The following is a 17,195-nucleotide window of genomic DNA, read 5'->3' as shown; positions in this document are numbered from 1 at the left end:
TCCTGCAAGATGGAGATGGATTTAGGGCTGTTTGGTTTATTCTGAAACGGAGCTCCCGAGAGAGTGCAGGCTGGTTCTTGTATTGCTTCAAAATCTTCAGCATGAAAAGTACAACAGAATCAGGCAGAATTAAATAACGTGGTGTTAGACACGGCATCCAGTGCCACATCCTGCAGAGGCAGCACAGGAAGCTTCATTTGTGTCATCTGGATCCTGCAGAAGCCGGGGTGTGTGCTGTGGGTTGGTTGGTCAGAGGGATGTCGTAAGATGGAACTGTTGTGGCCCTTTTCTAGACCAGTAATGAAGATGAGCCGAGGGCTGGAGCACCTCTGCTGTGAGGACAGGCTTAGGGAGTTCAGCCTGGAGAAGAGAAGGCTCTGGGGAGACCGTAGAGCAGCTTCTAGGACTGAAAGGGGCTCCAGGAAAGCTGGGGAGGGACTTTTTACAAAGGCATGGAATGATAGGATGAGGGGGAATGGCTTTAAATTGGAAGGGGGAAGATTTAAATTAGATGTTAAGAAGAAAAGTTATCCTGTGAGGGTGGGGAGGCCCTGGCCCAGGTTGCCCAGAGCAGTGGTGGCTGCCCCATCCCTGGAGGGGTTCAAGGCCAGGCTGGATGGGGCTTGGAGGAACCAGATCCGGTGGGAGGTGTCCCTGCCCATGGCAGGAGGGGGTGGAAGTGGATGAGCTTTAAGGTCCCTTCCAACCCAAACTGTTTCATGATTCTATGTCATTACAGATTGGGAAAAAAGAGAAACCCCAAACACCCGAGATGCACAGAACCAAGAGTGTGCCCACACTTTATTTTCAGACATCTCCCAGGCTGAGCTGTGATTTGTGGGGCAGCAAGGCTTGTGGAGTTGGTCCAGTTCTCTTCAACTACTGCCGTGCTGCTTAGAAAATGATGGGCTGTAATTGCAGCCTGTGCCTTGACTTTTAGGGACTCGGGATGAAAAACCAAGAGGTCAAGTCAAAACTAAAGGATCTGCTCTTTCTGTACTGCTTTAAGGAGATGTTGGTGTGGGCTCAGGAGCTGGTGCAGCAGCCTTGGCTTAGCCGTGTAGGTGCCTGGTGCTGCGGAGCACTCACTGAAATCCTGGGAGGCAGGACGTATGGCTTGGGGCTGCCTAAACCTTCACTGGGCAGCAGCACTTCATCTCTGCACTCAAACAAATGCTTACACCAAAAGAACGTTGTTCTTTCAAGCCGAACCCCAAGAACCCTTGTTGTCTTTACAGATTGAAAGACGGACTTGGAAGTCAGCGCTTCTTTGCTTAAATCATAGAATCATGGAATGGTTTGGGTTGGAAGGGGCCTTAAAGCCCATCCAGTTCCACCCCCTGCCATGAGCAGGGACACCACCCACTGGATCAGGGGCTCCAAGCCCCATCCAACCTGGTCTTGAACAACTCCAGGGATGCGGCAACTTGGGCCAGGGCCTCCCCACCCTCACAGGAGAACATTTCTTCCTCAAGTGTCATCTCAATCTCTGCTTATTCAGCTTAAAATCATAGAATCATAGACTCACCAGGTTGGAAAAGACCCATCGGATCATCGAGTCCAACCATTCCCATCAATCACTAAACCAATCACTAATCCCTCAGCACCTCGTCCATCAGCACCTCGTCCACCCGTCCCTTAAACCCCTCCAGGGAAGGTGACTCAACCCCCTCCCTGGGCAGCCTCGGACAGGGACCAATGACCCTTTCTGTGAAATATTTTTTCCTAATGTCCAGCCTGAACCTCCCCTGGTGGAGCTTGAGGCCATTCCCTCTTGTCCTGTCCCCTGTCACTTGGGAGAAGAGCCCAGCTCCCTCCTCTCCACAACCTCCTCTCAGGTAGTTGGAGAGAGCAATGAGGTCTCCCCTCAGCCTCCTCTTCTCCAGGCTAAACACCCCCAGCTCTCTCAGCTGCTCCTCTTGTTCTCCAGCCCCTTCCCCAGCTTTGTTGCTCTCCTCTGGACTTGCTCCAGAGAAGCCTCTTGAGCTTGATTCTAGGCTACTTGTGGGGGCATCCGATTCTGCCTCTGAAGCCAGCTCAGAGTCATTGACAGCCACGTGGCTCTCACACCTGTAGCTGTGGCATCCTGGGTAGCCGCAGCTCTCTTCTCCTCTGTCCTGTCTGTCCCCATTGCTTGTGTCCGTGCCACCGAGCGAACTCCTCCTCTGGCACAGTGGCCTCATGAACTGACTGCTGTGGCTCCGCGGCCCTTGCTGGCACGACAAGCAGCGAGGCAGAGATGACGTGTGCTGGCACAGAGCGGACGTGAGTCCATGACCTGCTCAGCTGCAGCTTGGTCTGAAGAAGGCTGAGGCTGCAGTGGTGGTGAGGATAATGGAGTGTGTCTCGGGGCAACGCCTTCTGCCTCCTGGTGCGGTGTCTGTTCAGCGTGGCCAGGGGACCACAGAGGGGCTGAGCGCGGACCTGCTGCAGAGGAGCAACTGGAGGCAGAGCTGAGGCTGGAGGGGGCTGTCTCCCACCGGGAAACTCTGTCGGGAGGAGGAAGGGAAGGCGAGGGTGAGGTGAGGTGATGCTGGCAGCAGTAGTGGAAATGTTGGGTTGAATTTCTAGCCCTGGTTGTCTTGGATGCCTTCTGCTTCTCAGCACCAGCTTGGGGACAGGCAGAGTTTGTAGTTAAAGCGGTCAGTCTTGTCTACCCCAGGCACCTGCCGCGTGGCAGGATGGAGCACTGAGTCCTCTTGTCTGTCTGTCTTTCTCTGCCAAGGCCTTTCACCAATGCTGGAGAGCGGTGGAGAGCCCCTCGGTTGGGGTGGCAGAGGGCAGCGCCCGCAGTTTTGGGTAGGAATTCTGGAGGTGGCTGCGGTGGCGCTGCCATCGTCTCTGCGCTTGAGTACCACGGGCTGGAGATGGTTTTGTCCTTGCGGGAGCTTCTCAGAAGCTGCACTTCTGAATCAGAGGCAGAAACAAAAGCTGTGTTATCTCATTCCAGTGGAATTCTGATGGGGTTAATGAGTTCATAGCTGTTCAGAGGTGCAAACGAAGAGCATCAGGGCCTGAATCTCCTCTTGAACCGTATCTCTCCATGCCTACCAAACTTTTTCTCCTACTAAATAGATGAATGTGTTTCCAGCAAGCGTTTCCGTGTGGAAGATTTAAACTAAATAAGAAGCGACTCCAAGCTTGGAATCATGCTGCCAGGGAGAATGTTTACAGGGAAGCAGCCCGATAAACAAGAAAACACGGTGAGTTGCAAAATGGTGAAATTCTACAGTGTGGCAACAATTCCTGGCTTGTCAAGAGCCTCTCAGTGGTCCCAACCTCCTCGGGCTGCCTGCAGGATCTTCGTTTTTACAAGGAAGGCTCAGGAAGCAAGGTTGGACTGAAAAAGCAACAGAATTACGTGAAACATGTCTGAGTCACTGACCCTGCATCTCCACGAGTTCTTTCAGGGCACCGCTGGTGGAGGAAGACAGGGAAGGCTGCAGCTGAGAGAGGAGATCTGCCCTTTCTGGTCACCACGAAGTTCAGATCTCCTCCCCTCGCCTCTCCCAGTCCTTTGTACTTGCTGTGCTAATCCATCCAGTGCAGCACAAACTGAGCTAGAAACCCTGCTCAGAAAGCTGCTGTGAATGCCTCGGGAGCAGCAGCAGCAGCATGAATGTGAAAACGGTGCTCATCCTCCTCGTTCTGGCTTTAGCCACAATATTCGCTTTAGTCTGTGTGTTGCTGACCAGAGGAAGGGCCCCCAGCCCCTGCCAGCACCAGCCCCCGGCTCAGGATGACACCGATGACGGCCGGAGCCTGGTCTTTGCGGATCTGACACCGGAGGAGATGGTGCAAGTGGTGCGGTACCTGCAGAGGAACCTTGGGGTGCAACTGGTGGACGCCTCGCGTGCCAAGCCCTCCGACAACTGCATCGCCTCCGTCGACGTGCAGATCCCCACCAAGGCAGAGGTGCTGCGGTTCCTGGACGGCGGGGCGATGCGCCCGCCCCGGGAGGCGCTGGCTGTGCTGTACTTTGGGAACCAGGCAGACCCCAACGTCACCGAGTACGTGGTGGGTCCGCTGCCAACGCCCACGTACCACCGGGACGTGACGGTGCAGAAGTATGGGAGGAAGCTGCCGTACCACCGCAGACCACCTCTAGCTGCTGAATACAAACAGATTGCAGGGTTCTTAAAAAGCCAAGTGTTCCCTGCAGCTCCATCTTTCATGCATCAAGTGCTGGAGTACGATGGAGCCAGCCTAGCACCAATGACCGCTGCTCCCCGTGGATTCCAGTCTGGAGATCGTATCACCTGGTATGCTTTGTTTCAGAATGTGAGCGGGTTCTTTTTGCACCCTGTGGGGCTGGAGGTGCTGGTGGATCATAGCAGCCTGGACATCTCCCGGTGGGCGGTGAGCAGGGTCTTCTACAACGGGCAGTACTACAGGGACATGGTTCAGCTGGAAAGCGCCTACATAGAAGGACGCGTCAGTGTGGAGAAGGTGAGGAAAGCACCAAGAGATGGGGACTTCTCATCCATGAAGCCCCGGGCGTCTCCAGCTGCGCTGTTCCCTTTGCAGTACGAGCCCCACGGTCCCCGCTACAGCATCAGGAACAACCACATCCTCTTCCAGGCTTGGAGTTTTGCCTTCGGGATGAGCGTGAACACGGGCCTGCGCCTGTTTGACATCCGACACAAGGGGGAGAGGGTTGCCTATGAAATCAGCATCCAAGAGGCATTGTCCGTGTATGGCTCCAACAGCCCCGGTGGGATGTCCACAAGGTACATGGATGGGAGCTTTGGCATCGGGCGCTACACGTCCCCCTTGGTGCGAGGGGTCGATTGCCCCTATTTAGCAACGTACCTGGATGTGATCTACCTTGCTCATTCCCAGGTCCCTCAAATTACTAAAAATGCCCTCTGCATCTTTGAGCAGAACCTGGGCTCCCCTCTGAGGCGCCACTACTCCAACTTGCAGTCGCTCTACTACGGGGGGCTGGTCAACTCTGCTCTGGTCGTTCGGTCCATTGCGACCGTGGGCAACTACGACTACGTGTGGGACTTCATCTTCTACCAGAATGGAGCTATTGAAGGCAAGGTCCAGGCCACGGGGTATGCGAGCTCATCCTTTCTCCACGGGGACGGCCTGAGATACGGCAACAGGGTTGGAGAGCACACGCTGGGAACAATACACACCCATTCCATCAACTACAAAGTGGACTTGGACGTGGGAGGTAGGTCTGGGTCTTCCTTTATCTCTGCTATTACCCTGGTGAACGCTGGAGCTTGGGGGTGGGATTGCCTCTTGGTTTAATAACAGCTGATACCAGAACTCCGCTTTTCCACCCTTCTGACCTCTTCACTGCAATATTATTCTCTTTATAAAATAGTCTGGCACGGAGTTGAAGGCAGTGTGAATTGTCTGGGAGCTCTGTGTTCAGCCCAGGGAAAGTCTGAAAGGTAGCAGCTGAATAATGTTTGTGTTTCCTTGAGGCCTCCCATCTGGCACTGTCCGTGTTTCCATAGGCAAGGGCGGGCAGACAGGGAGACGCAGCCCTGTCTGCAGGGCTGGAGGTGTCAGCCCGCTCTTGCTGCGCCTGACGCTGGCCCCGGCGTTCCTTGTAACGTGGGAAAGTCCTTTTTGTACCTCGACTGCCCAGCATGAAGTGAGGCAGCTGGATTTGCGCTCTGCGGGGCTCAGCTCGTGCGGCTCTGTCCTCACTTCTCTTTTGAGGAAATGCTTGTAAGTTGGATCCTGAGTCCTGGGTTGCAAAAGTGCTGCAGTGAGCCAGTGAATTCCTCTACTCCTGCTAAGAGTCACAGTTTTGGCAGCGGATCCCTGCGGAGAGTTATTTTGAGTCCAGAAACAGCTCCTTCTGCACCGTCTGGTGGACTTAGCAGGGAAGTGCTGGCGTCTGCCCTGGGAGACACGAGGATGCTCAGCCTGGAGGGGCAGCTTCGCTTCCCTGCAGCCAGGAGGGTGCAAGGGTGGTGATGGTGCTGGGGTGCAGGCTGGCAGCAGTAGATGCTGTTATTGAAATCTGCTCCTGTGAAAGAGAGCGGAAAAAGGTTGTTCTACGTCTGTAAAGGGTTGGAAGGGACCTCAAAGCCCATCCATTTCCACCCCCTGCCATGGGCAAGGACACCTCCCAGTAGATCAGGGGCTTTAAGCTCCATCCACCCTGGCCTTGAACCCCTCTGGGGATGGGGCAGCCACCCCTGCTCTGGGCAACCTGGGCCAGGGCTTCCCCACCCTCACAGCAAAACATTTCTTCCTCAGATCTCATCTCAATCTCCCCTTTCAGCTGAAAACCATTCCTCTTTGTCCAATCCCTGCGAGTGTTCAGCCTTGGCATGTGTCCCCTTGTCCCTGTCTGTGATGCAGCGGCTTGTGTGGCTTTGAAAGGTGCTGATACTGTCATTACATTCAAAACCAGGGCTGATAGCAGTTCCCTTCCTGTCTGCAAGGCTCTAAAACACACTAAAATACAGTTCCTGTGTAGTGGCAAGGTCCTTTTCTGTGACTGCCCCTTGTTTCCTTGCTGTATTTGTAGCCCCCGAGCCCTGGCTGCTGCAAAACGCTGTGGAGAAGAGTTGTCTGAAATCCCAGACTTGTTCCTCGTTGCGAAGGAGAGAGCTCGGTCCCGCGCAGCAGGGCTCAGGGGCTCCAGAGGCGCCCAGCAGGATCGCTGCCTTCTGAGTGCAGGGAAAGCAAAACTGCAGCACGTCAAAAATGGGTCATCTCCCACCCAGGTTCCTTGGCTCCTGATCTGAGGTGGCTGTGGGACTTGCAAGAAAAAAAAAACAACAGGGTAATTATTCCCTGGCTGGATGTGAGAATGAAAACAGAAGTTCCTAAATTAACATGCTTGGAAGTGGTGAATCGATCCAGGGCTGTAGTGGTTTCAACCCCTCGAGCTGTCTCTCCGGAGTCCTCGGCTGTTGGTGATGTATTGCTGGGTGCGGTGGGACCAGCCTTGCGGGAGCTGGTGGCCACGCAGGAGCAGCCACCTCGCACCACAACGGGGTGGCCCCAGCTCCCTGCTTGCTGCTCTTCTCACCAGGGAAGGTCAGGAGCAGTGAACAGCCTCCTGACAGTCACTAATCCTGTCCATGACAGCTCTTGTCCAACGATGTGTCTGCTGGAGTGGGATTGGGGTGGCTGAATGGGGACAGATGTGTCCTGTTGGTCAACCAGCAACGAGGCTGGTGAAGGGGCAGGAGAACAAACCTTATGAGGAACGACTGAGAGAGCTGGGGGTGTTTATCCTGGAGAAGAGGAGGCTGAGGGGAGACCTCATTGCTCTCTCCAACTCCCTGAAAGGAGGTTGTGGAGAGGAGGGAGCTGGGCTCTTCTCCCAAGGGACAGGGGACAGGACGAGAGGGAATGGCCTCAAGCTCCACCAGAGGAGGTCTAGGACGGACATTAGGAAAAAAATTTTCATGGAAAAGGTTATTGGTCCCTGGCAGAGGCTGCCCAGGGAGGGGGTTGATTCACCTTCCCTGGAGGGGTTTAAGGGCCAGGTGGACGAGGTGCTGAGGGACATGGTTTAGTGATTGATGGGAACGCTTGGACTCGATGATCCGGTGGGTCTTTTCCAACCTGGTGATTCTATGATCCTGCAGCCTCTGCTCTTCCCAGTGCAGCTGCTCCCGGAGCTGCTTGTCACTCGCAGTTGCTGACAGGGGTTCAGCAAGCGCCGCCTGGTCTGGGCAGGGAGCTTCCACTCATCTCGGCCAGTCTCCCCACAGCTGGAGCTGCCAGGTCTTCAGGGTAGGGAGGGACTTGGAGGTGCAGGGGAGCTGTCAGGTCTGGGGATCTCCTGCAGTGCCAGCCTAGACGGGCCCTTCAGGAGCGCCGGGTGTGGAAGGAGAAGGACTAGCCAAGCCTGTCCCCATGGCATCCCTGTGATCCACATGAGACAGGAGAGAGCTTCCTGGGAGACGCTGGGAGAAACAAAGGCCCCTTGCGCAGCCCGAGGCGGGGGCTCTTTGTGGTGTCACCCTGCAGTGGAGAAACCCATCGTCTCTCCATCTGGCTCCTCTGTCTGTCTAGGGTGGGGAGGAAACAGGCTGGACTGGCTGGGACCTGTGATCTCCTCTCAGAGTCCCATGCAGGCTCCAGGCTCCCTCCCCTCCTCACAAGCGACGCCCTTACGCCTACACTTCGTAAATGAATTAAGAGCGTGGTCTGCAGGTGAGGATCGTATTGTGGATGCTGCAGCCGAACCCTCCGTGCTGTCTCTGCACTCAGAGACATGCACCCCAAACTCCCCTATGTTCTCCTGGCTGGGGCTGGCGTGATAGTCTTCATCCTCTCCTGTGTGCTGCTGAGCAGGGGGAAGCGATCACCCAGCTGTGAATCCCAGCCCCACATTGTGGAGCAGTCAGGGTCCACCAGCCAGAGCCTGGTCTTTGCGGATCTGACACCGGAGGAGATGGTGCAAGTGGTGCGGTACCTGCAGAGGAACCTTGGGGTGCAACTGGTGGACGCCTCGCGTGCCAAGCCCTCCGATAACTCCATCGCCTCTGTCGACGTGCAGATCCCCACCAAGGCAGAGGTGCTGTGGTTCCTGGACGGCGGGGGGACGCGCCCGCCCCGGGAGGCGCTGGCTGTGCTGTACTTTGGGAACCAGGCAGACCCCAACATCACCGAGTACGTGGTGGGTCCACTGCCAACGCCCACGTACCACCGGGACGTGACGGTGCAGAAGTACGGGAGGAAGCTGCCGTACCACCGCAGACCGATGCTGCACAGGGAGTATGAGCGGGTAGGAGCGTTCCTAAAGACGACGGCTTTTGCTGCAGCCCCGACCTTCCTGAAAGAAGTGTTTGAGTACGACGGCACCAACATCGCATTTCAGACCACAGCCCCTCATGGGTTCCAGTCTGGAGACCGTAAGTCATGGTTCATCGTGTTTCAGAATGTGAGCGGGTTCTTTTTGCACCCGGTGGGGCTGGAGGTGCTGGTGGATCATAGCAGCCTGGACATCTCCCAGTGGGCAGTGAGCAGGGTCTTCTACAACGGGCAGTACTACAGGGACATGGTTCAGCTGGAAAGCAGCTACGTGCAGGGTCGCATCAGAGTGGAGAAGGTGAGGAAAGCACCAAGAGATGGGGACTTCTCATCCATGAAGCCCCGGGCGTCTCCAGCTGCGCTGTTCCCTTTGCAGTATGAGCCCCACGGTCCCCGCTACAGCATCAGGAACAACCACATCCTCTTCCAGGCTTGGAGTTTCGCCTTTGGGATGAGCGTGAACACGGGCCTGCGCCTGTTTGACATCCGACACAAGGGGGAGAGGGTTGCCTATGAAATCAGCATCCAAGAGGCGTTGTCCGTGTATGGCTCCAACAGCCCCGGTGGGATGTCCACGAGGTACATGGATGGGAGCTTTGGCATCGGGCGCTACACCTCCCCCTTGGTGCGAGGGGTCGACTGCCCCTACTTGGCCACGTATGTTGACACATACTCTCTGTCAGAGACTCTGAAGCCCAGCAAGAAGAAGGCTTCTCTCTGCATCTTTGAGCAGAACCTGGGCTCCCCTCTGAGGCGCCACTACTCCAACTTGCAGTCGCTCTACTACGGGGGGCTGGTCAACTCTGCTCTGGTCGTTCGGTCCATTGCGACCGTGGGCAATCATGACTACGTGTGGGACTTCATCTTCTACCAGAACGGGGCCATTGAAAGCAAGGTCCAGGCCACAGGCTACACAAGCTCATCCTTTCTCCATGGGGACGGCCTGAGATATGGCAACAGGGTTTGGGAGCACACGCTGGGTACGATACGCACCCATTCCATCAATTACAAAGTGGACTTGGATGTAGGAGGTAGGTCTGGGTCTTGCCTCTTTTGTGCCCTTTCTGAGTAGCTTTAGACTCCCAAAACTTGAAATTTTTTTGATCCTCACACAGTTTTGTTCTTTCCATGCATGGGGTAGGATGGTGAACAGACACAGAGCTGCCTCCCTTCTGTTCTTGGAGATGTTAGAAGCTGTTGTCACACAGGGAGAGGTTCCTCCTCTGTTCCGTGTAGTTACCCCTGAGTGCCTGGCAGAGCTGTGCCTTCCAGGGAGGTTCTTCTCCCTCTGTACCCGGCACTGGCGAGACCGCACTTTGAATCCTGGGGTCAGTTCTGGGCCCCTCCCCACAAGAAGGATGTTGAGGCTCTGGAGCGAGTCCAGAGAAGAGCCACAAAGCTGGTGAAGGGGCTGGAGAACAAGAGGAGCATCTGAGAGAGCTGGGGGTGTTTAGCCTGGAGAAGAGGAGGCTGAGGGGAGACCTCATTGCTCTCTGCCACTCCCTGAAAGGAGGTTGTGGAGAGGAGGGAGCTGGGCTCTTCTCCCAAGGGACAGGGGACAGGACGAGAGGGAATGGCCTCAAGCTCCGCCAGGGGAGGTTCAGGCTGGACATTAGGAAAAAAAATTTCATAGAAAGGGTCATTGGTCCCTGGCAGAGGCTGCCCAGGGAGGGGGTTGATTCACCATCCCTGGAGGTATTTAAATGATGGGTAGACGAGGCGCTCAGGGACATGGTTTAGTGGCAAATAGGAATGGTTGGACTTGATGATCCAAGAGGTCTTTTCCGACGTGGTGTTTCTATGATTCTATTATTCCTGGGCTGGGTAGCGCTGGCACCGCTGTGTGCCCAGCCCCTGCCCCTAGTGGGAAGGGCTCCTTCCACCCTGGGTAGACAGCCCCGAGGCTGCCCCATTGGCCTCAACACCTCCAGGGTTCTAAAGAATTTGGAATTCTTTCCTCTTCACCCTGCTCTGACAGAGTTGATCAAGCTGGTTTGTTGGGATGTGGTTTTCAGCTCACATTCCTGCTTCCTACAGCTTTGTTGAGCTGCTCCTGCTGCTGATGTGTGAGTGGAACAGGCAGCTGCCCTCTCCGAAGGCTGCAGGCACAGCAGACGAATGCTGGGCTGGTGGCCTGCTCTGAGCTTAGGGCTTTGCTGCGTTTTGTCAGGGGTACCAGGGATCCTTTGCTCACAGGAGCATCGTCTGCAGTTTCCTAGTTCTTGCCCTGCTATCTATATCACAAACCTGTCCTTGTGCTCCTGCTGAAATTCCATTTGCTGCACGCTCCTGCCATCTATTAAACATTTCCCAATTTCCTTTTAATTGGGAAACACGAATGTGAGTTTCAGATGAGTTTCTTGCTTGGGTAAGGATGGGGGATTGCAAAACTGCAAGAACAGGGAAAAAAGGCAGATGAAATCAAGAGTGTCACTGCTGTCCCTGGAAGGAGGAGGGTGGGGTTAGAGGTTTTATTTACATCAGAAAAAGGAAGAGAATGAGCACGGCGGTGGTTGCCGTGTGTGGATCCTCTTCTGTGGGGCTCCAGCTCTGGTGCTGACCTGCATGGGGGCTCAGGTCCAAAGTTCTGCTCAAACCCTCCAGCGTGGCCATCGAATCATGGAATGGTTTGTGTTGGAAGGAGCCCCAAAGCCCATCCAGTTCCAACCCCCTGCCATGGGCAGGGACACCTCCCACTGCATCCGGTTTCTCAAAGCCGTTTTAGCTCTGAAATGGCCTTGGGACAAGCTGGGAGCTTGTGTAGGGTCATGGGGAATGGAGCATGAGTGGTGTGCTCCCATCCCGTGTGCTCCGGCTGGGATGAGCAGTGGGTGATGAGCACTGGCCCCTCTGCCTCGAGTGCGCTCAGCCAGCTCATTGCTATCTTATCCTTGGATTTACTCACCCTTGTGCCCAGATTTGTTTGCTCTTGTGTCCCTCCTGTTGCTCTGAGCCTCTGCCTCGTGACTCTTTGGTAGAAAGACCTGAACTGCGCGGCACTGCTCCAGTTCTGTGATGTGCAAATGTTCTCAGAGACCTGGGCCCTTCCCAGTGCTTTCCAGCATCCTGCTGGGCGCGTGTGCGGTGTCTGGACCTTCAGGCACCTGAGTTAATTAGATGTGCTTGCAGCAGGGAGCAAACCTGTTCCTCTGCACTAGGACAAGGCTCCCCTTGTCTCTCACACAGGGCGAGAGCTCCCATGGAGAGCTGGTGCTCAGAGCCCAAGTGTGGGAAGTGAGGATGGGGAGAGCAAGCTCTGACTGCATTGATGTTGGTGGGGAACGGGAGATGGCAAGGATGCTTCTCAGTGACTTTGCTTTTGCTTTACAGGGGTGAAAAACTCCCTGGTGGCCCATGACATGGCATTTGAGATGACGCGGGCTCCCTGGAGCCCAGAGCAGCAGATAGAGCGGCCACGACTCACCAAGAAAGTCCTGGACACAGAGGACCAGGCAGCCTTCCGTCTCCAGTCGAAGATACCTAGATACATCTACTTCGCGGCCAACAGTAAAAACAAGTGGGGCCACCAGCGTGGTTACAGGATCCAGATCACCAGCTTTGCGGGGGACCACGTTCCCGAAGCCAGCTCCATGGAGAGGGCCATCAGCTGGGCAAGGTCAGGCTGCTCTGACTGGGGTGGCAGGTTCTGAGACACCTCTAGTCTTGCTGGCTGGGGAGACATCACATGGATGTTCCTTGATGGGAAGGCCTGGAGCGGATGCTCTCTTGGGCTGGGGTTATTTGGAGTGGGCTTGTGCTCTGTAGACTCTCTGGGGAGCTGGCTCTTGGCTCTGCCCTGCCCTAGTGGGCTGCTCTCATCTCTTCTTGTCCTCAGGTACCAGTTGGCTGTCACCCGGCGCAAGGAGGAGGAGCCCACCAGCACCAGCATCTACAACCAGAATGACCCCTGGACACCCACTGTTGCCTTCGCCGACTTCATCAACAATGAGACCATCACCAATGAGGTGCGCTGGGGTCCTCTGGGCTGGAGCTGTCACACCCAGCCCCAGGCTGAGTGGGAGCCCCAGAGCTGCTCCAGGAGCTGAGTGAGCCTATGGAAAATGCTGATAAAACATCAGGATAATATCTGTGAGGCCAGAGCTCATCTGCAGGGGTCAGGGCCAGGGCCCTCTGCTGGGCTGATGGCTGTAGGCAGGTCTGTGGGGAAGGAAAGGGATCTTTACCAGGATGGGAGAGCTTTGCATGTGGGAACATGGCCAGGCTGGTGCCTGTGGAGATCATAGAATCCCAGAACGGTTTGGGTTGGGAAGGACCTCAAAACCCATCCAGTTCCTCCCCCTGCCATAGGCAGCGACACCTCCCACTGGATCTGGTTGCTCCAAGCCTCATCCAACCTGGCCTGGAACCCCTCCAGGGATGGGGCAGCCACCACTGCTCTGGGCAACCTGGGTCAGGGCCTCCCCAACCTATCAGGAAAACATTTCTTCCTAAGAGCTCATCTTAGTCTACCCTCTTCCAGTTGAAAATGGTTCTCGCTTGTCCTATCCCTGCCCTCCCTGATCCAGAGCCCCTCCCCAGCTTTCCTGGAGCCCCTTTCAGTCCTGGAAGCTGCTCTAAGGTCTCCCCTCCTGCTCTCCTCTCTCATCCCATGGCCCCTGAGCAGTTTTCAGTCCCAGCAGGCTTCCAAAATAATCACAGTCTTGTGTCTCCTCCCTTCCTAGGACCTGGTGGCCTGGATAACCACTGGTTTCCTTCACATCCCACACTCTGAGGATATTCCCAACACTGTGACGGTGGGAAACTCGGTCGGCTTTCTCCTGAGACCCTACAACTTCTATGACCTGGACCCTTCCATATACTCACACGACGGTGTGTTTTTCACCAGTGAGCAGGACTTCACGAGGTGTGAAATCAACCCCATCGCGTGCCTGCCCCAAACCGCCTCTTGTTTGCCGAACTTCCCCCCCTTCACCTATGACGGTTTCCAAAACATGAGCAGGATTTAACCTACAGAACCCTTCTGAGAGACACAGTCAGCAGCCTTGGCTTGACTCTTGTATCTCAGGTTTTCAGTGTTTTAGTGAAATTGTCTCAATTTCCAGTTGTGCAATGACTTTATTTTTAATTGTTGCTTCTAAATAGTGCTCTTTAAAAGGGAGGCACAGCCTTCCTGGCGTGACGCCAGATGGAAGCCGATGTTATCTCTGTTAATTGCTGAATTTGAGTCTGTTGCAGAAGGAAGGTGAGAAGAAACTCCTGTTCCTCCACTGTAGAAGCAAGCGCTGTGTAGTGCTTATCTCAGGTTAAAATGAAAATGATACCTGACCCAGTGCTCTCTTGAGTGTCTCGTTCTTATCTCCTGGGGGGATGATGCTGGCTGTCCGCTGTGTTTCCTACATCCACAACCCAGCCCAGCAGGGAGGCTCTTGGAGCCCAAGCAGGCACAGGGATTGTCCAGCTGGAGGGCAGGAGGGATGGGATGGTGATTCCCAGGGCTCTGGTGGGGAGAATCGAGGAGGACGCTGGCACAGAGTTGTGTGGGTGAGGCTGAGGATGGAGCCAGGACGTGCTTGAGCTGCAGCTCTCGGTCCCTCACCACTGGGTGCGGGTGAGGGGAACGAAGGGAAGTGTTACGGGGAAAGATCTCACCATTCCTGCATCAGAACTGGCCTCACAGGTCCCTCTGCCTCAACCCACCAAACCTCAGCCCCATGGGCCAGCCCAACCCAACGCTGGCCAGGTTCACATGAGAGACCCCCCTCCAGGCTGAAGGAAGCGGGCAGGAGCTGCGTGGCTGCTGGTGGGGCAGTGCAGCACAGCTGCTGCCTCTTTGCCTGGATGCTTCATGAGCTCTGGAATCACAGAATCATAGAATCACCAGGTTGGAAAAGACCCACAGGATCAGTGAGTCCAACCATCCCCATCAATCACTAAACGATGTCCCTCAGCACCTCGTCCACCCATCCCTTAAACCCCTCCAGGGAAGGGGACTCAACCACCTCCCTGGGCAGCCTCTGCCAGGGACCAATCACCCTTTCTATGAAATTTTTTTTCCTAATGTTCAGCCTGAACCTCCCCTGGTGGAGCTTGAGGCCATTCCCTGTTATCCTGTCCCCTGTCACTTGGGAGAAGAGCCCAGCTCCCTCCTCTCCACAACCTCCTTTCAGGGAGTTGCACAGAGCAATGAGGTCTCCCCTCAGCCTCCTCTTCTCCAGGCTAAACACCCCCAGCTCTCTCAGATGCTCCTCTTGTTCTCCAGCCCCTTCCCCAGCTTCATTGCTCTTCTCTGGACTCGCCCCATTGGAGACCTCATTTCCCTTCTCACAGCCCCGTCTGTGCCAGCACGTAGCCTGGGATCATAGAATAAGAATATTTTGGGTTGGAAAGTTCCTTAAAAATCATCTAGTTCCACCCCTGCCATGGGCAGGGACACCTCCCACTGGATCAGGCTGCACAAGGCCCATCCAACCTGGCCTTGAACCCCTCCAGGGATGGGGCAGCCACAATTTCCCTGGGTAACATGCACCGGTGCCTCATGATTCTCATAGGGAAGAAATTCTTCTTCCTCGAGGTCCTATGAAACCCTAAAGGTATCCCAGGGAACTCTAGAGAGTTCCTCGGGGTGCTAGAAGGGTCCTAGAAGGCCCTAAAGGTATCCCAGGGAACTCTAGAGAGTTCCTCGGGGTGCTAGAAGGGTCCTAGAAGGCCCTAAAGGGGTCCCAGGGGGCTCTAGAGAGGTCCTGGGGGGCCTAGACGGCCCTTAATGGGTCCCAGAAGGGTACAAGAAGGCCCTAAAGGGCTTAGCTGGTTCTCTAAAGGGCTCTCTAGCTGGTTCTGCAGGGTCTACAAAGGTCTGAGAAGACCCTGAAGGGGCCCCAGGGGGCTCTAGAGGTTTCATGGGGGTCCTAGAAAGGCTCTAGAAGACCCTAAAGGGGTCCACAGGGGCTTTAGAGGGTTCCTTGGGGTCCTAGAAGGCCTTAAAGGGGTCCCAGGTGGCTCTAGAGAGTCTCTATATTTTTATTTTCACTGGTATATTTTACAGTGTTTCTTACAACATCACATTCAGCCATGTCTTATGCGTAGTCATGAGGCTAAAACTCAAGTCCAATAAAGCTGTTCTGAGCATTAATTGATAAGTTTTGCTGCAGCTGGTTTGTATGTTTAATTATCTCGTCATATAAATCGATCGAGAGATAACATGCAGACAATCTCCAGACATGATGTTTAGTTGTCAAGCAAGATGTAGTCATTTTAGGTCAAATGATAACCTGAAGGGAGTCTCCAGACATAGTTGAATACTCCAAAAATATAATGAGTATTCTTGGAGAGATTTATAGGTCCAGGGAGGTTCTTCTCCCTCTAGACTCGGCACTGGGGAGACCGCTCCTCGAATCCTGGGGTCAGTTCTGGGCCCCTCCCCACAAGAAGGATGTTGAGGCTCTGGAGCGAGGCCAGAGAAGAGCAACGAAGCTGGTGAGGAGGCTGGAGAACAAGAGGAGCGTCTGAGAGAGCTGGGGGAGTTTAGCCTGGAGAAGAGGAGGCTGAGGGGAGACCTCATTGCTCTCTGCAACTCCCTGAGAGGAGGTTGTGGAGAGGAGGGAGCTGGGCTCTTCTCCCAAGTGACAGGGGACAGGACGAGAGGGAATGGCCTCAAGCTCCACCAGGGGAGGTTCAGGTTGGACATCAGAAAAAAAATTTTCATGGAAAGGGTGATTGGTCCCTGGCAGAGGCTGCCCAGGGAGGGGGTTGAGTCCCCTTCCCTGGAGGGGTTTAAGGGCCGGGTGGACGAGGTGCTGAGGGACATGGGTTAGTGATTGATGGGAATGGTTGGACTTGATGATCCAGTGGGTCTTTTCCAACCTGGTGATTCTGTGATTCTGAGAGAGAACATGCAGACAGTCTCCCATCGTGACGTTTAGTTGTCTAGCAAGATGTCATTGGTTTAGGTCAAATGATAACCTGAAGGGAGTCTCCAGATATGGTCGAATGCTCCAAAAATATGGGTATCCTTGGATAGATTTATATGGTTCTTTGTCTAAAACTAGTATATATACTCACTACTTTTGTAAGACGGCATGACTTTTTTAGAAGGGCATCCAATTGTAAAATAAAAATATTATTGTCTTTGCTTCAAAGGCTTTGTCCTTTGTAATATTTTACCAGTGGATGAGTGTTTCTCACAGTGTCACAGAGAAACTAAAAAAGAAAGGAGACAGAAGGGAAAAGGTTGTGCATCCCCCCCGGCTGCAGTACCGCCTGGCGGCCACGGCGCGGCAGCACTGAGCCCCCGCCCCATTCATACCCGAGGCAAGGCTCGCAGTCAATGCGAGGCCCCGCCCACCGCGACGCTCCGCCGGCGCTGATTGGCTGCAGAGCTTGAGTGACACGCCGCTCAGCCAATGGGCGCGCTCTCCCCAGGACCCAGTTTAATAGGGGTCGCCAGGCTCCGAGCGGAGCCGAACGCAGCCGAGCCGAGCCGAGGCTCACGG

At 54.9% G+C, this 17,195-nt stretch overlaps 1 protein-coding gene across 2 annotated transcripts; it reads left to right on the top strand.

The window, feature by feature from the left end:
- The first annotated feature begins 3,044 nt into the window (after positions 1-3,044).
- LOC138731377 (amine oxidase [copper-containing] 3-like) lies at positions 3,045-14,035 on the top strand. Of its 2 annotated transcripts, none has more exons than XM_069877305.1 (4): positions 3,045-5,182; positions 12,076-12,361; positions 12,581-12,710; positions 13,428-14,035. In XM_069877305.1, exons 1-4 carry the CDS (start codon positions 3,616-3,618, stop codon positions 13,710-13,712), a joined length of 2,268 nt encoding a protein of 755 aa, XP_069733406.1. In that variant the 5' UTR covers positions 3,045-3,615; the 3' UTR covers positions 13,713-14,035. The 2 variants fall into 2 exon arrangements, with proteins under 2 accessions (XP_069733406.1, XP_069733405.1); XM_069877304.1 differs by lacking the exon at positions 3,045-5,182 and adding an exon at positions 8,028-9,776 and having other exon boundaries at positions 13,428-14,034.
- The last annotated feature ends 3,160 nt before the right edge of the window (positions 14,036-17,195 follow it).

The sequence above is a fragment of the Phaenicophaeus curvirostris genome, chromosome 26 (genome assembly GCF_032191515.1).
Source record: "Phaenicophaeus curvirostris isolate KB17595 chromosome 26, BPBGC_Pcur_1.0, whole genome shotgun sequence".
Classification (NCBI taxonomy): domain Eukaryota; kingdom Metazoa; phylum Chordata; class Aves; order Cuculiformes; family Cuculidae; genus Phaenicophaeus; species Phaenicophaeus curvirostris.
Note: the sequence above shows the minus strand (reverse complement) of the source record. Positions and strands in the feature narration are given on the sequence as shown.

Coding starts and splice junctions, on each gene's coding strand:
- LOC138731377 (XM_069877304.1), top strand. CDS start 8,207: ATGCACCCCAAACTCCCCTATGTTCTCCTGGCTGGGGCTGGCGTGATA. Junction 9,777..12,075: donor AGTGGACTTGGATGTAGGAG/GTAGGTCTGGGT, acceptor TTTGCTTTACAG/GGGTGAAAAACTCCCTGGTG. Junction 12,711..13,427: donor ATGAGACCATCACCAATGAG/GTGCGCTGGGGT, acceptor CTCCCTTCCTAG/GACCTGGTGGCCTGGATAAC.